Source organism: Aplidium turbinatum, chromosome 2, assembly GCF_918807975.1.
Source record: "Aplidium turbinatum chromosome 2, kaAplTurb1.1, whole genome shotgun sequence".
NCBI lineage: Eukaryota > Metazoa > Chordata > Ascidiacea > Aplousobranchia > Polyclinidae > Aplidium > Aplidium turbinatum.
This window is the reverse complement of record NC_137473.1, coordinates 22,297-49,966: the sequence shown is the minus strand read 5'-3', so window position 1 is coordinate 49,966 and position 27,670 is coordinate 22,297. Positions and strand designations below refer to the sequence as shown.

Genomic DNA, 27,670 nt, shown 5'->3' with positions numbered 1-27,670 from the left:
GTATCCGAGGTCCAATACTTTCCATCACTTGTTGTATCCGAAGTCCAATACTTCCCATCACTTGTTGTATCTGAGGTCCAATACTTCCCATCACTTGTTGTATCTGAGGTCCAATACTTCCCATCACTTGTTGTATCCGAGGTCCAATACTTTCCATCACTTGTTGTATCCGAGGTCCAATACTTTCCATCACTTGTTGTATCCGAAGTCCAATACTTCCCATCACTTGTTGTATCCTTGTTCCAATACTTCTCATCACTTGCTGTATCCGAGGTCCAATACTTTCCATCACTTGTTGTATCCGAAGTCCAATACTTCCCATCACTTGTTGTATCCTTGTTCCAATACTTCTCATCACTTGCTGTATCTGAGGTCCAATACTTCCCATCACTTGTTGTATCCGAGGTCCAATACTTTCCATCACTTGTTGTATCCGAAGTCCAATACTTCCCATCACTTGTTGTATCTGAGGTCCAATGCTTCCCATCACTTGTTGTATCCGAGGTCCAATGCTTCCCATCACTTGTTGTATCCGACGTCCAATACTTCCCATCACTTGTTGTACCCGAGGTCCAATGCTTCCCATCACTTGTTGTATCCGAGGTCCAATGCTTCCCATCACTTGTTGTATCTGAGGTCCAATACTTCCCATCACTTGTTGTACCCGAGGTCCAATACTTTCCATCACTTGTTGTACCCGAGGCTCAATACTTCCCATCACTTGTTGTATCCGAGGTCCAATACTTCCCATCACTTGTTGTATCCGAGGTCCAATACTTTCCATCACTTGTTGTATCCGAAGTCCAATACTTCCCATCACTTGTTGTATCCTTGTTCTAATACTTCTCATCACTTGCTGTATCCGAGGTCCAATACTTCCCATCACTTGTTGCATCCGAAGTCCAATACTTCCCATCACTTGTTGTATCCGAGTTCCAATACTTTCCATCACTTGTTGTATCCGAGGTCCAATACTTCCCATCACTTGTTGTATCCGAGGTCCAATACTTCCCATCATTTGTTGTACCCGAGATCCAATACTTCCCATCACTTGTTGTATCCGAACTCTAATGGTTTCCATCACTTGTTGCACCCGAGGGGCCAATGCTCTCCATCAGTTGTTGTATCCGAGGTCCAATGCTTCCCATCACTTGTTGTATCCGAGGTCCAATACTTCCCATCACTTGTTGTATCCGAGGTCCAATACTTCCCATCACTTATTGTATCCGAGGTCCAATACTTCTCATCACTTGTTGTATCCTTGTTCCAATACTTCTCATCACTTGTTGTACCCGAGGTCCAATACTTCCCATCATTTGTTGTATCCGAGGTCCAATACTTCCCATCACTTGTTGTATCTGAGGTCCAATACTTCCCATCACTTGTTGTATCCAAAGTCCAATACTTCCCATCACTTGTTGTATCCGAGGTCCAATACTTCCCATCACTTGTTGTATCCAAGGTCCAATACTTCCCATCACTTGTTGTATCCAAGGTTCAATACTTCCCATCACTTGTTGTATCCAAGGTCCAATACTTCCCATCACTTGTTGTATCCAAGGTCCAATACTTCCCATCACTTGTTGTATCCGAGGTCCAATACTTCCCATCACTTGTTGTATCCAAGGTCCAATACTTCCCATCACTTGTTGTATCCAAGGTCCAATACTTCCCATCATTTGTTGTATCCGAGGTCCAATACTTCCCATCACTTGTTGTATCCAAAGTCCAATACTTTCCATCACTTGTTGTACCCGAGGTCCAATACTTCCCATCACTTGTTGTACCCGAAGTCCAATACTTCCCATTGCTTGTTGTATCCGTGTTCCAATGCTTCCAATCATTTGTTGTACCCGAGGTTTAATTCTTCCGATCACTTGTTGTACCAAGTAGCCAGGTTTATTCTTGTAGGCGGAATGTATCTATTTATTGGTAGAATGGCAAAAGAAATCTGTTTTACATCCACCTTCATCAATATATTGTTGGTAAGGCTGCCACAACCAAGTGCCCCAATTTCTTCTACAAGATTATAAAAGTGATAAAGTACCAACTCTTCTGCTATGAACAGAATAGACTGGAAATGTTATTGTGCGTTTGTTCTTATGCATAGACCAGGCAAGAGGACTTAAAAACAATAATAATATTCAAAATAGTTTTCAAATGTTGAAAAAAGAATAATTGATTTCATTCATGTTTTACATCATTTAGGACGATACCAATCTCTGCGCAAGTCGGTCTCTTGTGCATGAAAGCCGTGAATCATTGTACATCAGTAAGTATCACATCAATGAATTAGTATTCAATTGTTTTGTGACACCAGTGTGCTTTTCAAAACAGTCCGACAATTTTTCAGCTCACTTCATTCCGCATGCTGTGTCCAGTGTTGCCCATCACATACTTTTGTTTGCTTGCAACGAACCAGGATCATGGGAGTCAACTTGGTAAGGAATTAAAAACAGTGTATTCCATCCACTACACGTAATTACTAAAGAAACGTTTCCAAATGTTAGTTGTTTTTATACCAATAACAATAATCTTTGTCGTCCTTAGTTACCATGCACAAAACCATAGTTATAAGGTTTCGTACAGGCTCTGTTGCAACTGGACCAGGGGTTGAACAGCCTCTGTCGCAACTGGAATGAAAACGTCACAGAACTTTCAAAAAAAACATCTTTCAAATAGCCCTATTTAAAACCTTTACAATAAAATGTTCTGAATTGCTTAAAAGCACAATCCCCAAACATGCAGCATTAGTAATTTGAACGGCGTTGCAAACGTGTTGCAAATGTGTTGAAAACGTGTTGCAAACGTGTTGCAAATGTATTGAAAACGTGTTGCAAACGTGTTGCAAATGTATTGAAAACGTGTTGCAAACGTGTTGCAAATGTGCTGCAAATGTGTTGAAAACGTGTTCAAAATGTGTTGCAAATGTGTTGAAAACGAATATAGAAAGGATAGAAACAAAAACTAAATGTTGGCTCAAACATTGTAAGGTTTCTGAAAAATTAAAATGTTTAGGGAATGCAGTGGTAAAATGGAACTTGGTCCACACAAATCAAACTCTGTGAACTCTAGCGGCCCAATCTGCAAATTTGGCTTCCAGATCTTATGGGCTTGGGGCAAAGATGCACCAGCATTTAACTTGCCAGAAGACACAGGATTTAAAGTCGGACGTGGAACTAACAAATTGTATTTGGTTTTAAACGTGCACATCAAGTCAGCACAAGCAGCAAATGGTTAGTTTTCAAGGTCGTACTATTCTCTTCTGCACTGATATTATAAAAGGATTCTATTTGAATAAGACCTTCTGATGATCCGTTAGGTGAAACAATTTGTAAAGGCTTCAGATAGTAATAACTATATTTGATATTATAAAAGGTGTATTTTGCAAATTCTCATAACTTAAAAAATCTGAGCACATATCTATACGATAAAATAGTTTCAAAGCTTTACCTACTGTTTATCGCAAACACAAACTCCTCTGAGGGCCAAATGAATACTTGTAAATTAACCCAAGGGCCGCTGCACACAACAAGTCAATAAACAACACAACACGGTGACAATGCCATAAAAGAGGAACTTACCCAGAACGAAAGATCGCAACAACAGAAATAGTAGACATAAAATAACACGGTAAAAAATACAAACGAAAAAGATAAACAAAAAAGAACAGAATAGAATAAAAAAAAGAAAATACTAAAAAAGAACGACTTTGACCTGAAGAAGAAAAATCTTGCGACCGATTTTCAAAAAGCGCTGAAAAAAACTAAACCCTTGAAGAAACTGACTGTCGCAAATACCAAAGGTTACTATTGCGATGACGTCACAAGATGGCAATGTGGTTGAAATGTAACAATATGAGTGTTTCTTACGCAACAATATGGCGCGACAGTAGCGCTTAAAACTCGTGTGAAGTTAATGAACATTTTTATATTTTTAAGCAATTTAAAGTGAACTTTACCTTTTTAAATCAACTGTATAGAAGCGTAAGCGACACTTGAAAGGTGACAGTGATTGTTAATTATTTAGATGTTCCAAAATGCATTGTGGGCTGCATCAAATCGTTGTCCCGGGTTACAAATTTGAGACCCTTGTTCTGCAGTATCCTTGCAACCTACAAACGCAGGCCTTTTGAACGAGGTAGCTAATATTGATAATTGGAAGCTAATGTACTGATGTATATCTTTTTAAAATGATAAATATGAGAAACTAAATTGCCACAAGTGCGATTAATCAATCTCTAATCACTTCAACACTCCTTAATTTACTAACAAATATACGTATTTCCTGTTACTAGTGTTACCAGATGCTTTACTAATTTTTAAAGTGCCACGAGCTACTGTAGTTAAGTATTTCAAAATTATATAAAAGATACTGTTTGCATAGGCTGTACTGCATTTATACTGTATTGATATTATTAGAATATACTATACTGTATTGATATTATAACAGTATAACATACTGTATTGAAAATATTAGAATATACTTTCATCATCATCATTTTGTTCCTTCCTCGTACGGAGGTTGGATACTATGCGCCATTGTTTTCGACCATGAGCTGTGCGTACTGCACTTTCATAAGTTAATTTTGTCCATTTAGTGATGTTTGTTGTCCAAATCATTCTTGGTCTGCCTTTATTTATTTTACCGTTTTTCTTCCCTTCTATTAATGATCTTTATAACGAGTTTTGCCTTATTGTGTGTCAAAAATACTTCAGCATTTTAATATCCTATGACGAATTGATAAATTTAAACGTTGATTGGTTAAAATATCTTTCATTTTTTTAAATGTAGTTCTTGCAATTTCTATCCGTCTTAGAATTTCATGGTCACACCTCCCATCTTCAGTTATTAAGTGTCCAAGATAGGAAAAAGATTTTAATTTTTTTTATAATTTCATTGTCAATTATAATTTACAATACTGGAGTGTCTGGTCATTTTGAGATTATCATTGATTTTGTCTTTTTAGCGTTAGTTTTCATATTAAATTCTTTACCAATTGAGTTAACACTGTCCAATATTTCTTGAAGATCTTCTTGTGATTCAGCCAACAGAACAGTATCATCAGCATAGCGTAAATTTGTTATGTTTAAGCCGCCCACTTTTATCCCTTTCATATCATGGGTCGAAAAATCATTTCTGTATATAAATTAAAAAGACATGGAGAAAGTACACAATTACACATCCTTGGCGTACTACACGCTTGATATCAATTCCTTTAGACAAATCTTTTTCCATGCGAATAAATGCTTTTTGATTCCAGTACAAATTGATAATAAAACGTAAGTCTTTGCCATTCATACCAATATTGGACAAACAGTGAATCAGTTTCTCATGGTTAACTCTATCAAATGCTTTCTCATAATCAATAAAACATGCATATACATCTTTATTTACTGCTTTGTAACTATCACAAATTGTTCTGAAATTAAGTATACCCTCTCGTGTTCCTTTACCAGTTATAAATCCACTTTGAGTCATGCTAACCTCATTCTCAATAGATTTTTGATTTCTCAACAAAATTGTCAGTGCATGACTGATCAAACTTATTGTTCTAAAGTCACTGCAGTTCTTTGTTTTGGATTCCTTTGGTAGTCTGACAAAAACAGTTTCATTTATTTCTTTGGGTATAAATTCAGTCATATAAATTCCATTACATAATTTGTGTATGCGTTTTAAATTTATGCCATTGAGTGCTTTTAGTATTTCCGGATAAATGTTATCCTTTCCTGCAGCTTTATTACATTTCAGATCTTGAATGGCTTTCTCAACTTCCGATATCAATATTTCTTCTCCTTTATTGTTGGTAATTTCAGGCATACATGTTCTATCATCATCATATAATTCTGTTACATACTCTTCCCATCTGTAATATTGGAAACGTGCCTTTAAACTTTTCATTTATTTGAGAACTTGCCCTTTAAGTTTGTACCTTGTGTTTCACGTTTTGCCTTACGCGTTTTCCATGACCTCTTGATTGGCCGCTGTTAAATACGCTTTCCTAACAGCGTTGCGTCATTCCAACTCAGTACCAGCTCAGTGGCCGAGTGGTTTCGCCTTCGGCTCTGGTGCTGGTAGATCTGAGATCGATTCCAGGTCGGGTCAAACCGAAGACTTTAAAAACGGTACCGATTGTTTTCTATCCTGCATAGCGCAGTGAGAATGATTCGGGTAATAATGTGATGACATCGTAAACCTGATGTAAATTAAAAATGAGCCCTGTCGCTAAAAGACCTTAGCTGTTGTAGAGCGACAATAAATAAAACCATAACATTATTATTATTCCAACTCAGTTCCAATAATAAGTCAATCGTTTTAGTGCCGCAGCTATGTGGGCGTTTACGTTGAAGTCTAAGTATACGTTTGAGATTCAAATAAAGTTATCTGCTTGTCTATGAGAGTTCGTCCGATAAAGTTAGACGTCAAGGATTAGGCAAAACATTACACCATCTACTCTTTATATCCTCTTCCTGAAATAACATTGTTCCTCCACTATCCATGATGCAACTGTTTGCTTGTTCAACTTTCTTCAAACATGTTAGCTGTTTAACTTTATTGTGTAAATCAAGTGAGATGCTTCTAGTTGTTCTATTTCACTGCATTGATTTTCCCACCACCTTTGTTCAGCATCTTTGCATAATTGGGATATTTTCTTATTTAAAGCTTTATATTCATTGTGATTATTAAATTTGTTTTTCTTTCTCTGTTGCATTAAGGCAAATATCTTCTCAGTAATCCAAAGCTGTTTAATATTTTTCCTCTTTGATGGTAGAATATTGGCAGCTGCATCATTTAAGGTTTCTTTAATTTTATTCCAACTTCTATCTATAGTTTCTTGCGTAATTACTTGATGAATTTCTGTTTGCTGTAATAATTCAAACTTATTGTTTACTGTAATATTGAATTTCTCTCGATATTGTTCATTTTTAAGCATTTTCATGTCCATATGTTCTGACATTTTTCTTCTTTTCACTTTTTTTAAACTTTATTTTGACTTTCGTAACAACTGGATTGTGGTCAGACATTATGTCACATCCTGGATACGTTTTACTTGTTTTACTGCATTTCTGAACCTCTGGTTTATCATAACATAGTCAATTTGATTCCGAAATCGATAACCTGGACTTTGCCATGTATACAACCGTCTAGCAGGATGTTGAACAAGTGTGTTCGCTATGACTAAATCATTAAGTTTACAAAATTCCAGCAATCTTCTTCCACGTTCATTTAAATATCCAATTCCGTAAAGACCACTTGTGGGAAATTCATGATGATCACCCACTATTGCATTTAAATCACCCATCACTATTTTAACTTCTCCACTTTTAGTATATTTAAGTACATCATTTATTGACTCATAAAATTATTCAATCTCTTCATCGGTATGTTCTAGAGTTGGTGCATATATTTGTAATATGTTTAGATTAAATGGTACTGCAGACAATTTAATCATCATAACTCTGTTAGAAATTGGCCAAACACCAATGATTGAGTTAGCTATTTCTTTTTTCCTTATCATACCGACGCCGTACATATGCTGTTCACCTCCTGAATATACAAAAACAAATTTCTCTTTTGTTACTTTGCCATCACCTATCCATCTAGCTTCGCTTATCCCAATTAAATCAAAGTTTATGACAGACATCTCTTGCTCTAAATTTTCGTATCGTCCTCCTTTATAAAGGGTTCTAACATTCCATTTTCCTATTTTGAGTGCCCTTTTTCTAGTATTCAGCAGTCTACCATCAGACTTATGCCTTCCAGAGGGATTTGGGCATAAGCCATCATGACGAGCAGCTGTGCACATAGACGAGGTTCCTCCTTCCCAGTAGATTTCAGGAAACTTTCAGCTGGGGGCCCGGATAGGTCTGCATGACTCATTTTCGTATCAATAACTATCATTGTTTGCTACGGAATATATACTTGGTAAGGCTCCAATCTTTTCCAAGGTGACCAGCCACTGTACTTTAAACGTCAAAAGTGTGCCTAAATGGGTCACATCGTTTTGCTATCATGCCTTCCAAGCCATTGACTTTATGGTTCTTCTGCCTTTTCAGTCATTCTAGACTTTATGCACTTAAAGAGATTGACTTCTCTACCACATTAACGCTGTTCTAACATGCGCCTCATTTAGTTTAGCCGGCATTATGCCGTTACCAGGGTGTGACCGTTGGTGTGCGTTACCAACTACGTGGAGCCATAAATGAGACTTGGGGTTACTATGAAGGACCAATGTTACAATTACTTTCACACAAACCCTTATACACCCCTATTGATATTATTACAGTATACTGTATACTGTATTGAAAATATTAGAATATACTATACTGTATTGATATTGATATAATATACTATACTGTATTGTATAGGCTACTGTAACTGTACTATATTATTAACTGCTCTCAGAGTAGTAACTTATACTGGCGATACTGACTGTTATCAAATGTAACAGACTAGCCATCAATCACACTTAATGCGATGCACATTGTCATGGCCTAAGTATCCACCGTACGTGGCCATGCACCATACATTCTACCAATATTTACACTTCTATATTTTTTAAGTCATCTGGAGTCTTGAAATTAATACAACACAAGATAAGTCATAAATTACAATAATGAACTTGATTATCAATAACTGAAAACTTCAGTAGCTGTTGGTTGAAAAATTAAGCAACCAATTACACTAACTTGCACCTGAAGCAAGTTCTACTGATCCTGATTTTCATTTAGGTTCTTTACTCCAAGAAAACCAAGCCATCAAAGACACGGGACTCACAATCAAAGCCACGACAGAACCGCTACCGAAGATAGCTGGCATGTACATATCGTGGTCTCAATTTGATTATATTTTACCTCACTCCAAAAGCAATTTTGACATATACTGCAGGTGGGTTTAATTCGATATATTAATCTCCTTGTAGCAGACAAAAGGTATATTATTATGATTTTGTCGAAATAACCTGGTATCTAAAATTTATTATCCAAAATCGTCCGCCTCGTTAGATAAGTGTTTACGCAGTATGCACCCGGCTAAAGATCACGCGGCGCTGGTTCGACTCTCGTTGCGTGCGCTTGAGCAACGCAGTTCAGGACTGCACTCCATTAAGCGGCACCTGGTGGATGGACTAATTCCCCGGCAACAACACTTCAACAATCGGAAACTTCACTCTGTCAATCTCGGTAATGGACCCTGCGTCAAGAGCCTCTATACGTATGCAAAACTACCTGGAATAACCTATCAAGGCTATAACATCCGTGGATAAATATTCAAAACCAACCAACCAAAAAACGGAAAAAATTATTTTTGCATGCATGTTCAAACATTGGACAAACCACCCACCCATTCACAACACTAATAACACACAAACCACCCACCCATTCACAACACTGAGTTACACACAAACCGGACACCCATACACAACACTGAGTAACACACACACAACCCATCAATTCACAACACTGAGTAACACACAAACCACCCACCCATTCACAACACTGAGTAACACACAAACCACCCACCCATTCACAACACTAGTAACACACAAAAACCCTCCCATTCATATCACTGAGTAACACACAAACCACCCACCCATTCACAAAACTAGTAACAAACAAACCACCCACCCATTCACAAAACTGAGTAACACACAAACCACCCACCCACTCACAACACTAAGTAACACACAAACCACCCACTCATTCAATACACTGAGTAACACACAAACCTCCCACCCATTCACAACACCAGTAACACACAAACAACCCACCAATTCACAACACTGAATAACACACAAACCACCCACCCATTCACAACATTGAGTAACACACAAACCACACGCCCATTCACAACACTAGTAACACACAAACCACCCACCCATTCATATCACTGAGTAACACACAAACCACTGAGCCATTCACAAGACTAGTAACACACAAACCACCCACCCATTCACAAAACTAAGTAACACACAAACCACCCACCCACTCACAGCACTGAGTAACACACAAACCACCCACTCATTCACAACACTGAGTAACACACAAACCACCCACCCATTCACAACACTAAGTGACACACAAACCACCCACCTATTCACAACACTGATTAACACACACACAACCCATCAATTCACAACACTGAGTAACACACAAACCACCCACCCATTCACAACACTGAGTAACACACAAACCACCCACCCATTCACAACACTAGTAACACACAAAAACCCTCCCATTCAGTACACTGAGTAACACACAAACCTCCCACCCATTCACAAAACTAGTAACAAACAAACCACCCACCCATTCACAAAACTGGGTAACACACAAACCACCCACCCACTCACAACACTAAGTAACACACAAACCACCCACTCATTCAATACACTGAGTAACACACAAACCTCCCACCCATTCACAACACCAGTAACACACAAACAACCCACCAATTCACAACACTGAATAACACACAAACCACCCACCCATTCACAACATTGAGTAACACACAAACCACACGCCCATTCACAAAACTAGTAACACACAAACCACCCACCCATTCATATCACTGAGTAACACACAAACCACTGAGCCATTCACAAGACTAGTAACACACAAACCACCCACCCATTCACAAAACTAAGTAACACACAAACCACCCACCCACTCACAGCACTGAGTAACACACAAACCACCCACTCATTCAATACACTGAGTAACACACAAACCACCCACCCATTCACAACACTAAGTGACACACAAACCACCCACCTATTCACAACACTGAGTAACACATAAACTACCCACCCATTCACAACACCAGTAACACACAAACCACCTACCCATTCACAACACTTAGAAACACACAAACCACCCCCCACTCACAGCAATAGTAACACACAAACCACCCACCCATTCACAACACTGAGTAACACACAAACCACCCGCCCATTCACAACACTAGAAACACACAAACCACCCACCCATTCATATCACTGAGTAACACACAAACCTCCCACCCATTCACAAGACTAGTAACACACAAACCACCCACCCATTCACAAAACTAAGTAACACACAAACCACCCACCCACTCACAACACTGAGTAACACACAAACCACCCACTCATTCAATACACTGAGTAACACACAAACCACCCACCCATTCACAACACTAAGTGACACACAAACCACCCACCCATTCACAACACTGAGTAACACATAAACTACCCACCCATTCACAACACCAGTAACACACAAACTACCTACCCATTCACAACACTTAGAAACACACAAACCACCCCCCACTCACAACAATAGTAACACACAAACCACCCCCCACTCACAACAACAGTAACACACAAACCACCCACCCATTCACAACACTGAGTAACATATAAACCACCCACCCATTCACAACACTGAGTAACAAACAAACCACCCACTCATTCACAACACTGAGTACCACACAACCACCCACCCATCCACAACACTAAGTAACACACAAACCACCCACCCATTCACAACACTGAGTAACACACAAACCACCCTCCCATTCACAACTCCAAGTAACACACAAACCACCCTCCCATTCACAACTCCAAGTAACACACAAACCACCTACTCATACACAACACTTAGTAACACACAAACCACCCACCCAATCGCAACACTGATTAACACACAAACCACCCCCCATTCACAACATTGAGTACCACACAACCACCCACCCATCCACAACACTAAGTAACACACAAACCTCCCACCCATTCACAATACTGAGTAACACACAAACCTCTTACTCATTCACAATACTGAGCAACACACAAACTACCCTCCCATTCACAACACTGAGTAAAACACAAAACACCCACCCATTCACAACACTGAGTAACACACAAACCACCCAGCTACTCACAACACGAGTAACACACAAACCACTCACTCACTCACAACACTGGTAGCACACAAACCACCCACCCATTCACACCACTGAGTAACATACAAACCACCCTCCCATTCACAACACTAGTAACACACAAACCACCCACCCTTCACAACACTGAGTAACACAAAAACCACCCACCCATTCACAACACTAGTAACACACAAACCACCCATCCATTCACAACACTAGTAATACACAAACCACCCACCTATTCTCAACACTGAATAACACACAAACAACTCACCCATTCACAACACTGAGTGACACACAAACTACCCACCCATTCACAACACTGAGTAACACACAAACCACTCACCAACACTGAGTATCACACAAACCACCCACCCATTCACAACACTGAGTATCACACAAACCACCCACCCATTCACAACACTGACTAACACACAAACCACTCATCCATTCACAACACTGAGTAACACACAAACCACCCACCCATTCACAACACTGAGTAACACACAAACCACCCACCATCCACAACACTGAGTAACACACAAACCACCCACCCATTCACAACATTGAGTAACACACAAACCACCCACCCATTCACAACAATGAGAAACACACAAACACCCACCTATTCACAACACTAGTAATGAACGAATCACCCACCCTTTCACAGCACTGAGTAAAACACAAACCACTCACCCATTCATAACTGAGTAACACACAAACCACCCTCCCATTACCAACACTGAGTAATACACAAACCACATACCTATTCACAACACTTAGTAACACACACCACCCACCCATTCACAACACTTAGTAACACACAAACCTCCCACCCATTCACAACACTGAGTAACACACAAACCACCCACCCATTCACAACACTTAGTAACACACAAACCACCCACCCATTCACAACACTGAGTAACACACAAACCACCCAGCCATTCACAACACTGAGAAACACACAAACCACCCACCCATTCACAACACTGAGTAACACACATCTTGGTAGTACGAAAGCTTCAAGAGTTTTAGGGCACTGAAGTTTACTGAAGTATACCATTTTTTGTTCACATTTTTTTAAAGATATTCACATGTTGATATTGCTGACTTTTTTATATCACAGTGGTTTTGAGACTGTATTCATGTATTATTGAATGTATGTATGTATCTATATCGTATCACAAGTATCCATATTGTATTACATGTATTCATGTATACGTATTGGATTACACGTATGCAAGTATCTATATTGCATCACAATAAATACTATTTAATTTAGGGTTGTGTAAAACTTTTTTCCACATTTTGCTTAGCTTAGGTAGCCAAAACTTGCCATGGGTATAGAGAACACTGTGCTAACAGTATATTTTGATCGAACAAATTTTTGATCTGCAACCAGACCATTACTTATCGACTAAAAACGCAAAAATACATCCAAACGTAATTGAATTTGACGTTAGCATAGAGATTTAGTGCAATGCAATGAAAATGATAATATGCATCAAACTTCCTCGCTTTAGATGAAATAGTCACGTTGCTATTCGAACTTGGACATTTCTTGTCGTGATTCAATGCGTGAGCGTATAAATCCATCTCGCGAATTAACCCCGCACACCGCTGCTGAAGCTTCCGTCACCAACTTAACACACCTTTCCACCACCTGCGTGTGACACGGAAATCGAGGAAATAAAAGTTCTTAGCTGCAATCATGGCTCGTAGTTTTTGGTCTCTCATATTTCTTGTCACGGGAGCCTCGGTGAGATCGAGAGCCTGCTAGTCAACAATATCGTAGGATTCGTTGGCGTCAAACTAAGGGCGGAATGCAGAATCATCGCATTGTTCTTTGTTCGCGATGTCTTGATCGAGCTTTCTGAATTTGCTCCATGCTCACGGAGTATCACTACCAATAGCAAATGTAAAGGCAAATACGAAGCACGCCCTTGCAGTGAAGCAGGAATGCAGCTGGCTCTGGAGCGCCCCAAGCGTAGATGGCCATTTGTCAGCCCCTTTCACCACCAGAGAACTTGCATCTGTCAGTAAACAAGTTAAAAGCGAGAAAGCACAAGGACCCGATAATATCGCTCCAGAGTTCTTAAGGCACTGTGGTCCCAAATGTTTGGCATAGTTGAAAAGCTTCTATTCTGCTTGCCTGACCCTCCAGGCCATACCTGAAATCTGATCGCTCGCTCGAAAGAAGATCGCTTGTCAACTCAAACTCCAACAAGACTTGGTCGTAGAGCCATTCTTGTGGCCAGAGAACTAGCCCGCTACAACATCGACATTGCTACTCTTAAATGAAACCCGCTTTGCAAATTCAGAACAATTGTCTGAAATAGGAGGCGGCTAAACATTTTTCTGGAGTGGTCGCAGTATTGACGAACGCTGTGAGTCTATTGTTGGATTTGCCATCAAGTCTCTCCACGTGAAAAAACTAACAAAAATAGCTGATGAGGTTAATGGCAGTCCATGTAGCTTCTCCTGGACAAAAACAGTGCCAGTTTGATTAGTGATTACACCTTTACTGTGTCCAACAATACTGAAGCAAAGGAAAATTTCTATGAAGAACTAAACTCCATTATTCTTTCATTTCAAAATCGGAGAAGTTATTCATTCTTGGCGATTTCAATGCCCGTGTTAGTTGTGAACACCAGGTCTGGAATGGTGTTATTGGGAAACATGGTATAGGAAAGCGCAGCAGCAATGGTCTTCTGCTAAGAACCTGTTGCACCTGTGGCCTAGCTATTACAAACATTCTGTTACGTCTTCCTACTCGCAACACAACATCATGGATGCACCCCCACTCCAAACACTGGCATCTCATTGATTATGTCATAACCAGAGCCAAAGTGACTGAAGCCATGTGTGGTGCTGACTGCTGGACTAATCATGGCTTGATAGTCTCAAAACTATTGCTTTCCATCAAGACCAAAAGCTCAGTAAGACACAAAATGGCTCAACATCAATCGGCTAAACTTTCTGACACTGTGGAAAAACAATCTTCCACATACAACTAGCAGTGATAACAGCATTGAAAGTGAATGGACTATTTTACAAGACACACTACACTCCACTGCATCTGAGATATTATGCCCTCGCACTCAGAAACCATCAGAACTGGTTTGATGAGAACGATGTTGAGGTCACGGACACAGTGAAAGTCAAGGAACATTTGGTCTGGGATCACTGTTGCAACCCTTTGGATGCTTCCAAGAAAACTGCCTTTGCCAACATTCGCAAAATTGAAGCCAACTTACGCAACATGCTACACTATTGGCTTAGTACCGAAGCTCATGAAATCCAGAGCTATGCGAATAAGCACGACACTAAGCGTTTCTACACCACCTTACACTTTTTAAGAATCAATAATCAACTTTACTCACTAACAAAAAACAAACTGTCAAAAAATGAGCTGAACACTTCCATGACGTTCTCAACTGTTCATATGAGATAAACGATGAAACCATTGGTTGCGTCCAAGTGTCCATCAATCGTGAGCTTGACTCTTCCAACAGTTGATGAAGATCAGAAAGCCATCGACCTTCTATCTTGGAGGAAAGCCTCTGGACTTGACTCCTTTATCAAAAGAGCTATACAAATCAGACGACCAAGCACTGTCTTGTTGACAGTCATTGATTCATCCCAGCTGATGTAGGAAACAGATGTACTTCTCCAGAATTTCAAAGATGCGTCCATAGTATACATTTTCAAATGCAAGAGAAATCCTCAATTGTGCGACAACCATCGTGGAATCTTCTTCCTTTCAATTACTGGAAAAATTCTTACTCGTGTGTTATTTAACGGCCTCTTGAACTACCTTGAGCGAGGCCTTCTCCCTGAAAGCCCGTATAGATCACGCCAGAGCGAAAAATGTAATGATTTTCGCGGCCAAACAGTTTCATGAAAAACGCATGGGTCAACACCAAGACCTTTCAATCTTTACACCGTCTTTGTTCATTTGACAAAAGCTTTTGATACACAAAGCAGGGAAGGACTGTTGAAGAGCATGCACAAATACATACTTCTCCATTGTAAGACAATTTGATAAAGAAATGATGGCTCACCTTGTTGCTGACAATGAATTCTCTGAAGCCTTTCCAATCACAAATGGCGTAAAACAGGGCTGTGTCTTGTCACCCACTATATTTAGCATGATGTTTTCAGCAATGCATGCTTTCAGAAATGACGACTGCAACGGTATTCCAATGACGAACCATTCATGATTGTAAACGATCAGAAACTTCTTGCCTGTCAAAGCTGTAAGTATCTCGGGAGTATTTTTTTAACGCAGCCAACATTTACTTAGAAATCAACAACAGAATCGCCAAAGCATCCATCGCCTTTGGTAGATTGAAGTCTGACGTGTGAGAGAGACGAAGAATCAGACTGTCCACAAAGCTCAAAGCATATAAAGCCGTTATTTTGACCACTCTTCAATATGTGTGTGTTGCCTCCACTCTTTATAGGAGACACGAAAAGCAGATGAACCACTTCCACCTTTCCTGCCTCCGAAAACTCCTCAAAATTCGATGGCAGGACAATGTTCCAGACACAAAAGTTACCAGTAGAGAAAACATGCCTATAACTTTCAACATCATAAAAAAGGCACAAATCTGATGGGCAGGTCACGCCCACCGGATGCCGAACCATCGCGTTCCCAAATAACTGTTCTATGGAGAACTAACAAACGTCAAACGCTTAGTGTGTGTTAAAAAAAAAGTTTCAACGACACTTTGAAAGCCTTTATAAAAAAAATTCTATCGATGTTGATTCTTGGGAAGACTTGGTCGCAGAACAACCAAAATGGCGTAGTCTAATTTCTGAAGGTTCAGAATCATCCGAGAAACAACGTACGCTATCAGCTGTAAAACGCACCCATGCAGTGGCGTACGCAGGATTTTCTCAAGGGGGGGGGGGGGCATTGAGAGTAGCGTAGCCAGGGATTTTGAAAGGGAGGGGGGGTTTGACCACCGTCGGGCGAAGCCCGTCGGCGTTTTCTCTTAAGACGACCCCCAGCAGCGGGGGGTCTGGGGGCCCTCCCCCAGAAAATTTTGAAAACTTACTTTGAATTTGGTGCATTCTTAGAGCATTTTCAACAAAAACGTGGGTATAAATATTCCTGCAAAATGGCGCTGTCAGGTGGCATAGCAAAAGGATAAGATCATGTTTTCTTTGGCATTTTTCGGAAATAAAGCTAAGTCTCTATGTTTTCTTGTTGTTAATTCCTGGCTGAGATGTTTGAATGTTTGGTATTGGCAAAACTCGCTCTTTTAATGCAGTTTTGTTTAAAATTAGGCAAGTTTTTTTTTAGACTGAAAGCATCATTCCCAAGCATAAAGAGACTGAAAGCATCATTCTCAATATCGTAACGTCACACGCGTGCCAAAGTGGAGTTGTAACCCCCCCCCACCCATGTATTTCGTATTGGCTTAGTCTATAAAACAACATTATTACAGTAATTGCTTTGACAGAGCAAAGCAAAACATATTAAATGCCTTAATCTACGTCGTTAACTACAAAAAAATTTTAAAGGGGGGGGGGGGGGGGGCATGGCACAATGGCCCCCCCCCTGCGTACGCCACTGCACCCATGCATACCAATCACATGCCAAAGCTTGATCAGTCATATACGCACCCATGCACACCAATCACATAACAAAGCTTGATCAGTCATATACGCACCCATGCACACCAATCACATACCAAAGCTTGATCAGTCATATACGCACCCATGCACATTGCACACCAATCACTTACCAAAGCTTGATCAGTCATATACGCAACCATGCACACCAATCACATACCAAAGCTTGATCAGTCATATGCGCACCCATGCACACCAATCACATACCAAAGCTTGATCAGTCATATACGCACCCATGCACACCAATCACATACCAAAGCTTGATCAGTCATATACGCAACCATGCACACCAATCACATACCAAAGCTTGATCAGTCATATACGCAACCATGCACACCAATCATATACCAAAGCTTGATCAGTCATATGCGCACCCATGCACACCAATCATATACCAAAGCTTGATCAGTCATATACGCACCCATGCACACCAATCATATACCAAAGCTTGATCAGTCATATACGCACCCATGCACACCAATCACATACCAAAGCTTGATTTAGACTCGTTGGCTATCTTCGGAAACGAAGGGCAAACATCATTGTATTGTATTACGATAAATGGTATCCATGCCACAAAAGAGCGGTCAATGCCATGCGCAATGCTAACAGAATTAATTTAAGTAAATTGAATCACTATTATCAAAATAACCATTACAGTCTGTTATGCTTGCATGTACCTATTACATGTGTACAGGTTCCATTCATACCGCAAAGCAAATGAACACATTGAGGTCCAGAATATAGAAAAGGTCGGAATCGAGAGTTCAAGCAAAACAGCCAAAATGTAGAAAGTAAACTCGTGTTCAGAAAATTATAGCACCTAAGATGAAGCCATTCTAGTTTTGGAAACGTTTCCAAAACGTCAGTTTCGCATCTAAATTTAGGTTGGGATATGCAGCAGGAACAAAAGAGAATTGATCAGCCAAACTAGCCACAAAATGGACACCAAGATATGCGAGAAAATTAGAGACAGACCGAAAAAAAGATGGACAGATGAAAATAAAAAAAGATTGGTTTAACCCGGAGGAGAATGGTGTGGAAACATATGTGGAAGCCATCTGCCAGCAGTGGTATGGCTGGATGATGATGACGATATTATGAATTCTCTACCGATGTTCTTATTTTGCAAATATTAACGGAAGCTGCGTCGAACTTAAAACCAGCCCTTCATTGAATGTCGTATAAGCGCTCAATAGTCAATAGCGTTCAATTTTTCTTTATTTTCCAGCGAAATTGAATAAAAATTAGTCAACATTTACACACTTTTGTTTTTTTTTGGTAAAACTTTGTTGATTTGTTGTATTGCAGATACAAAAGATGGACGATTCTACATCCGTTTGCTTTTCGTGTTCACACACACGAGCTGGGAAGACAAGTTTTAAGTTACAGAATTCGCAATGAAGAATGGGTTCTGATTGGTAAAAAAAATCCTCAACTGCCTCAGACATTTTACCGCATAGAAAATGAAAATCTGACGTTAAAGCATGGAGACAAAATGGTAACATATGAAAGCTGGTTTCAAAATTTTTATTTTATATTGACAGTAACGTTGGCAGGGAGATACTTTTGTCAAGGGCCTGAGATCATATTACAGTAGATACCATCCAAAAACCGGAAAACCAGAAGAAAACACTTTGTGACTTGTGTAGTCTTATTATTACGCTATAATGCATTATCTAATATTATTTTCACAAACGAAGCATTATTTTTGTGGATAACTATCGTGTACTCTGATAATTTCACTTTTCTTGTGGAATTCCTTTGAAGTTTCTGGTTGTGGGCTTCTGACCTCTCATTAGAATCAAATGCTTGTTGATTGCAGCGATGACAAGTGCGAGGAATTTTCAAATCATAACATTGCAGAGGAACGCTGTTCGCAGTAAACGAGACTTTCTCTTCGGTTTCAAGTGGCCCCAATCAGAAAATAAACAAATGCAGCGTATTGAGCAATTTTGTGTAAACTGCCAATTGGGTCATTGAGATAACAGTAGTTTCGAATCACATTATAAAGGAGGGGTGACGAACCTTTTTGCGGTCGCGGGCCACTTTATCAATTACACATGAGTTATCGGGCAACACAACTTTTTAATCGTAACCTACTATGAAATCTTTTAGAAGCGACTCAAGATATTATTCATGAAAAGTAACAAACGGCAGATGAAAGTAATAAAACCCACACTGTGGAAATTATCTTACGCATAATCGAAACATACAACAGTAAAAAATAAAAACAAATCAACTTGAGCAAAAAGAATAGAGCAACAGTACTTGCACTGATAATAATGATAGTTTAATTTTCGAAGCGTTTGCTTTCATATGAGTATGATTTTTTTTCTTTTTATGGCTCTATCCTTTTTACTCAATTTGACTAAATGTTTAGACCAATATGCTCAGAAACAACAAATCAGTTAATGAAATTTCTTTTTCAAACAACAAACAAGAGCCAATGCGAATCATACAGCTGAAGCTATCTGATACAGCATTGAAGCATAAAATATTAAAAAATAACATTGAATCATTGAATTTTTTTGCTTAGTGGGATTTTTGGAATGTTTTTTGCTTGACTGAGCGTTCAATATTAGGTCGAACAGACGATGTGGCAACTCTTCACTGCATACTAAGGTTTTCATCTGTCAGCCTCGACCTGGAACGACTTTTTGTAAAGTGCATTTTAGAAAAGAACTGTTCGCATAAGTACGTGCTGCCGAAAACAGTTTGGAAACTCTTCCTTTGATAAACATACACGATAAAGCGGTGGTGAGATGGCGCTGCAGATAAGGCACTTGCTTTCCAATCATGCAATCCTGGTTCGACTTCCGGCTTAAGCTGGTTTTTCAAAAACACCATTCACCTCTACCCAGGGTGTAATAAATTGGGTGGACGTAGTTGCTGAACGAAAAGCAGCCGACCCTAATGAGAACCTTATCTTCTCATCCCCCAATGCTTGGATCAAGTATGGGACTCATCTAACACGATAAAATTCAAGCAACGGCTTGTTCACATACTGTACATCGCTTTTAGCGTGTCACTCTGTAGTTTTATGAGTTCAAGTAGGAGCTCATAGGGTGCAGAAGCAGGTGTAACATTGAAGGAGATTCATAGATTGTAAGCGACAAAAAATACAAGGTGAACTCGGTGAATAGTGTTTTCACAACTTTACCTTATAGATTTCCTATTTTCTAACTTTTAACCCTGAAAGTTAGTGTTTTGGGCAAGAAAATAGCAAAGGAAAGGTGTACCAGTGATGGCATAAAACAGCTTTGAGGACGGGCCGCGTGTAGACCGCGGGCCGCAGGTTCGTCACCTTTGTTATAAAGGATCCCGAAATGAAACTTGGTTATAAAAATCATCACAGTTTTAAAAACATCAAGAATTAAAGAATTATTTGTCAGCATTTCGGGTAAAATAAATGCCAAAATGTTCATAAATATTTAAAATTTCAATACGTCATGTGTTCTGATGCCATTGACTGCAATTTTTCATTGAAAAAATAACTCAACAAAAAGAAAGTTCACGTAAGAGTCTATCAACGTACAGTCAAAATTTAAGCATAAGCCGCCAAATTTCAGACCTACATGAAACACTCTACCACATGGTTTCTCATCTAACTTACTGATGCAGTCTCTGATTGTTATCCAGTTCGTGACATTCGAATTTTGTTGATTCTGCCTGTTTCCAGATTTCTGCTACTTTTGGCATACATTGTTTTTCTCATGATAGTCAAAAATACAAACAAGCTGAATTGATGAAAGCACTGTGCTTGGTTTGTCTTTCATTTCAACTTTCATATTATGTTGTAGCATTTCTGTCGCCATTTTGTTGACCAATATTTGCTTAAAATATTGGTGGATAAAATTAATGAAAGTTAATTGTTTATTATTGTACTTTTCATAAACCATACACATTTCAGGTAACACGTTGCGTCATGGAAAATAATAGCGATCATCTGGTCCGAATTGGTTCAAAGCATACTGACGAAATGTGCGTTTTCTATCTCATGTACTGGATTTATTCGGGCGCAGCAGGAAATGAACATATTGAGTGTAGGAATATCCGTTGATATCTTTTAAAAAAAAACAATTAACAAGCATGGCACCAAATATATGACAAAAGCGCTATGATTAGCGAGTAGAAGGTTGTATATTATGGTGGATCTTATTTTAACTTTGTTTCTTAATCGCCCATTAATAGTGCGGAAAACTTGTGCACTGACATTGTAAGCACTACACAAAACAACAATACAAAATTTTAACATCTTGGGGTTCCCTAACAAAGTAAAAAATTACAAAAGAAAATTGAAAATCAATATTACTTCGCATTGCTGGTGCTATGGTTGTCTGTTTCCAGTGTAACATGAACAGTAACCAAATGCTGCTTTCCCCTTAGTGGGGGCCTTTTGTGTGTTAAGTGAATGCAAAACATGATCAATCTGCTGAAGAAGGTTCTCTTTTAGCAAAGCCTTTATTGCCTATACAATTTTATGGACACTATAAATAGTATGATATATAATTTATACATGGAGTAGAATGAAGATGGTTGGTTTTGGTTTTAAATCTTCATCCTCGGACTGACAAAGCCTTGATAGGTTATGCCTGGTTGTTTCGCATACTTGTAGAGTCTTTTGACGCAGGGCCGGTTAACGAGATTGACGTGGTGAATTTTCCTATTGTTGAAGTCTAAAGTCCTTAAATTGTACAGAACTACTTGGATAACTGAACCTTCCCCACGTCAAGTAGCAAAGTGAGTTAATTTTGTAGCAAGCTTCTAACAGCATAGTCCAGTCGCTGAATGTGGATGGCTTGATTGGTGATGTAGCAATAGGGTGTACCATTTTTCAAAAAGTTTTTAGAAATTAGTGCGGCTATGTATCACGGGTTTCCACTTTTGTTAAAAAGTATTTTGGTGGAGTTTCAGAATTTTCCCGCCAAAACTGTGGTTCTGCCGCCATTTTGAAAAAATGGCGGCCGGATGAGATATCATGAAGATCTACAGCCTTAAACTGGCGCAATGTGATCATGTAATATGTCGATTACAGGGTTTTTGTGGTCACAGAACACGAATCTGAAGTCAAAAACGCTCTACGTCAACAATTTTGCAAAGTGAACTTTGACATATTGATGTGACCACACTGTTTTGGACTGCAGATTTACATGAAAAGAGCATCTTATTGTCATTTTAACCTTAACCAAAAGGTTCGAAAAACAGAAGTAAACTCTCCCAACTGGGTAAATGCCTTAATTCTACACGACGAAGATCTTCATTAGCTACAGTGACTCGAAGAGTAGCTAGTGATCCTACCCAAGTTACAAGATTCAGATCAGTTATGCCACTGAATGAGACGGCCGGTGAAGCATACCCGTCATTGGCACAAACACTAAAAAGAAAGTACTTCCTCATTGGGAACACTAGCACAGACTAGGTGTTTCTAAGCTTCCTAAAAGCTCTGACGTTCTAGCTAGGCTGTTGTTCCTCAGAGACGAAAGTCACAGAACGATCAACCAATCCATCGTGATAGCAAGGGAGGAAATTCGCCAGGTATGGAAACATCACTTTGGCGTGGGTTTGGTATTTAGTAAGAAGAACGAGAAACAATCTGGAACAGAGAAGGAATCGTGTAAGGTTATTGTTAAAATGCGGATATAGACCGGCATCTGAGGAGTTTGTATGAAACTTGTTATCAACTAGAACTTGATTCTAGGCGTGAGAGGAATAAAAGTGATTTATTTAAAAAACGTTAGCGTGATATAGAAGAAAAGCTCAAGGATGCTCTGAATATATCTAAGACTACCTCGCAGTCAATTCTCATGCATTCTGGTATCATTGACTGGGAGACAGATCTGGAACATCTGAAAAATCAGCTCCAGCGAGATCAATTAGGTTGCGCATTGTGCACAGATGCTCTGCAGAAGAGATGGGACTTAGCTAGAGAAAAACTACACGTGCAGCTGGTGAAAGGAAATAGAAAGAGGATGTTGCTGACCTTAAAACAGTGAAGTTGGAGTAGGCTACAGATGAAGAAATATAAAGCGACAACTGGAAAACTCCTGAAAGGAAGAGAAAGAAAATGAATATTATGTTGCCTACAGCTTTAACATCTGATCGACTTGGATTGAGCTATCGGCAAAGAACAATGTTCGTGGCTGCTGTGGCTCGAGCGTCCGGCATACAAGTCTGATATTAATATCTCAGCCACAATAGCTCATACTGGCTAATAAGACTAGGTCCTCTCACTCCCAAAATATCAGAGATGAGTTCCAGGCCCCTGATTTGGAAATATTTCACTGAGACGGTAAGATTCTGAAAATGAGAGGATATGTTTCATCAGAACGTCAGAAACTAAACAAATTCACTTTGAACGTAAGGGTGGTCAACGATATTGCGGAACGCGGGATTAAGCTATTCACTGATTCTATTGACAGGTGTTCGGACGAGAGCCACCGGCAAGCTCTCTTGCTTGTTGTGCAAAGGCACAGAGAACAGTTTTCAGATTACAAAATGCTACGTTAGCCAAACTCAATTGTCAAAGAAATTCGTCAAGAATTTAGTGAATTGGGTGTTTGCTTAACTCTGGTATTGTGTTGATGATAATAAAGGAATAGCATGCAGAAGAAACAGGGATGGATCATGTCTGAGAGTGATTAACTCAAATTGTTTGTAAATGAATCGTGTTGTCATTTCAAAAGTTTGACAATAGTTCAGGATTATTCATTCTGGCGTGAGGTATTCTTGATCAGGTTGTGTCCATGTCTGTAAAATTTCACCATTAATTTCAAGGGGTAAAACTTCACTTTGCAAAATTGTTCTCGTAGAGCGTTTTTGATTTCAGATTCGTGTTCTTTGACCACAAAAACCCTGTAATCGACATATTACATGATCACATTGCGCCAGTTTAAGGCTGTAGATCTTCATGATATCTCATCCGGCCGCCATTTTTTCAAAATGGCGGCAGAACCACAGTTTTGGCGGGAAAATTCTGAAACTCCACCAAAATACTTTTTAACAAAAGTGGAAACCCGTGATACATAGCCGCACTAATTTCTAAAAACTTTTTGAAAAATGGTACACCCTAATGTAGCAAGCTTCTAACACCATAGTAGCCATTCTCTCTGTTTTATGCAAACTTCATTTCTCAGTTACTTGGGTTAAAGTTTTTGATTTATACAGTATGATATAGACTTTTTGAAGATAAACCAAAATTAGTGGGAATTGACACCTAAATTGTCATTTTTGGCCATCCACGTCAAGAAATAGAACTTTATCAGTTTTCTAAGATGGCGGTGGCGGCCATTTTGAAAAACGTCTAAAATAACAATTTTCCCGCAATTTTCGTGAGGTACAGGGTGACCCAAAAAGATTCGTACCCATGAAAATTTTAATTGTGACTTTGATTGAAAAGCTATTTATTTCAAATTACAACCACACATTATTCAGTTAATGGAAGACCATTGACCAGAGTTTTAGCTTTTTCTGTCAATTTTTAGTCAACTTATGGCTTTCCCAAGATGTGTTCCAAATGTGAAAAAATCGAATAAAACATGAGTACGAATCTTTTTGGGTCACCCTGTTATATGGGAGCTTTTTTTAGAATCAGTTTCCCTTGTTGTCCACTGAGAAACATTGGTATCCTAAGCGCGGTCACGGATCCTTGGAAAATGACTCTACTATATAGTAATGTGGAAAGTAATTAAAAATTAAGACTGATGTTGTAAAATTTTAATATAAATAACGTCTAATATTTTAAGAATGTATTTTATCTCTACCTGCATAGGTAAATTTAGCTGATAGCATTACTTCCGATTGAAAATTTTCGCGTAATTTGGCGCGAATTATGTCAATACTGTACAAGCAATTATGACTTTGTCCACCACAATCTCAGCAACCTGAATCTTCAAAGCCCCAAAAAACCTTTCGCCATTACTTTTTCACTGGAAGAAGTTGGATGAATTGTTATAAACTTTAGCCACATGCAAGTTCCTTTTCTTGCAACGATCATAGTTTTGGTGCTAATAGATTTTAATGATACCCCAACGCCATACGATGTCTTCAACAAAGTTGCTTGTTTTGAGGGCTTTCTGAAGGCATTGTGGTTCCACAAACTCATCTATATTCAGAACAAAAAGCACACATTCTTACAACAGATGTTGACGGAATGTAAGCTCTTTTTGGCATGCATTTGGTAATGGGTTATCACTAGGGCCATTTAAAGTCATTAAAGTCATATTTTTTTCTATGCATCAGTAAGTCGTGAAATCAATTTTAACGCAAAAACCGCATCCCTATGAGGAATATTAAGAAAGTTATGAAGTCATATAAAGTCATATATTCCTGGTTAGGTCATAAATCAGCTTTTTAAGTTATATAGTCATATTTTTGAGTTATAAAGTCATTCATACCGTTGTATACTTTAAATAAAAAATACCAATTTAAGCGATGAAGCAATTAAGCACTAAGAAAGTAAGGCAATTTCTGATTGAACGAAGGCAAACTGTAGGATTTGCCTACATAACACTTACAGTCACAGACCTATATTTTATGAGGTCACACATTGAGGTCAACTTAATACTCAAAATAGAAAGTTGTAATTACACCATCAAAGAGGCCCATGCTGATCTAATTGCCCTTGATTTCGGAAAAGATCCGCTTGAGCTCAAAAATTACATTAAGAAGCGATTGGACAAAAACGATGTGAAACAAATTATGGAGCTACAAAGACAAGACATTTCACCAGTGCTTTATGCAAAACTGCAGAAGTGTCAACCCACATCAGTGTCTGTGGAGCGCTCATTTTTCTTATTAAAGTCGAAAGACTCTAACATTCCACACTACATGAAACTGTACTACAACAGTGGTTTAAAATAAAAATGGATGTGTATTGCTGTTATGTTGCGTATGTTTTACTCTTTAGTTAAAAATAAACGATTTTCACATAAAGTCATATAAAGTCATATTTACCAAAAAATAAAGTCATATTATTGATGTTTTAAGGTCATATAAAAATGGCCCTAGTTATCACCAAGTTCCAAGCTTGCGGGATTATTGGTCTACAGTGTAATATTGGAAACGTGCCTTTAAACTTTTAATTTATTTGAGAACTTGCCCTTTAAGTTTGTACCTTGTGTTTCACATTTTGCCTTACGCGTTTTCCATGACCTCTTGATTGGCCGCTGTTAAATACGCTTTCCTGACAGCGATGCGGCATTCTCCAACTCGAGTTCAACTAGTTGTCAAAGTCAATCGTTTTAGTGCCGCAGCTATGTGGACGTTTACATTGCCAGTTTATGTTTGAGATTCAAATAAAGTTATCTGTTCGTCTTTGAGAGTTCGTCCGAAATGGTTAGACGTAAGGAGTCCCCGAAACATTACATACAGTAATTACAGTATCCTTCATTGCAAGTATATTACTGTGGAAACGATTCGAAGAACTTCGGTCATTCATTCACGTCAATGACAATGCAATGATAAAGTCACAAAGTGATCCAGATCATGACAGGGCATTTAAAATGAGGTGTTTGTTTGTTTGTTTGTTAGATTTCTGACATGTTTATTAGGGCAAGAGCTACTTTGTTTGTAGAGACATTAGAGTCTCAAAAACCATTCCAGCAATGATACTAAAACATTACCCTTAAGGACCAATGATAGGCTACACATATGTACCACAGCGTAGCTTCTATTTGAAATAATAATCATTTGCTATCTCCGCTTGAAGCAGATTGCGCATCAACATGGATTACTTGACAGGGTTCCATCTGATTTTATGAGCCGTACTGCTTCCATACTAGATCAAGGCAGATTGGAAGAGGGTGATATGTCACCAGATTATTACCCGATTTATCCTCACTGCGTTATGCAAGAAATAACACAAAGTTCCTTTTTTAAAGTCTTTGGTATGACCTGACCTGGAATCGAACCCAGGGCTACCAGCACCAGAGCCGAAAGCGATAACCACTGAGCCACGGGTGCTGGTACTATTTTTCTATTTGAAATATTTTTTGTCAAATGCCTCTTTGAAGTGACAAAGTTGTAATAAAAATCATTAATATTTCAATAAAACATGTCTCAAAAGTTGATGGTCCTCAAAAGGTTAAAGGCCTGTTGGAGCACACTA

The 27,670-nt window shown here is 38.9% G+C and overlaps 1 protein-coding gene across 1 annotated transcript; it reads left to right on the top strand.

The window, feature by feature from the left end:
• Positions 1 to 1,937: 1,937 nt before the first annotated feature.
• LOC145765706 (putative peptidylglycine alpha-hydroxylating monooxygenase 1) lies at positions 1,938 to 21,766 on the top strand. The gene is made up of 6 exons (XM_082577531.1): positions 1,938 to 1,985; positions 2,354 to 2,441; positions 4,030 to 4,140; positions 8,733 to 8,889; positions 18,874 to 19,063; positions 21,476 to 21,766. The coding sequence occupies exons 1-6, from the start codon at positions 1,938 to 1,940 to the stop codon at positions 21,623 to 21,625; spliced, it is 744 nt and encodes a 247-aa protein (XP_082433657.1). The 3' UTR covers positions 21,626 to 21,766.
• The last annotated feature ends 5,904 nt before the right edge of the window (positions 21,767 to 27,670 follow it).

Bases quoted from the DNA above. Each gene is read 5' to 3' on its own strand.
- LOC145765706 (XM_082577531.1), top strand. From the start codon at position 1,938: ATGGCAAAAGAAATCTGTTTTACATCCACCTTCATCAATATATTGTTG. The intron at 2,442-4,029 runs GTAAGGAATTAA...TTAATTATTTAG, and splicing joins GGATCATGGGAGTCAACTTG to ATGTTCCAAAATGCATTGTG. The intron at 4,141-8,732 runs GTAGCTAATATT...ATTTTCATTTAG, and splicing joins ACGCAGGCCTTTTGAACGAG to GTTCTTTACTCCAAGAAAAC.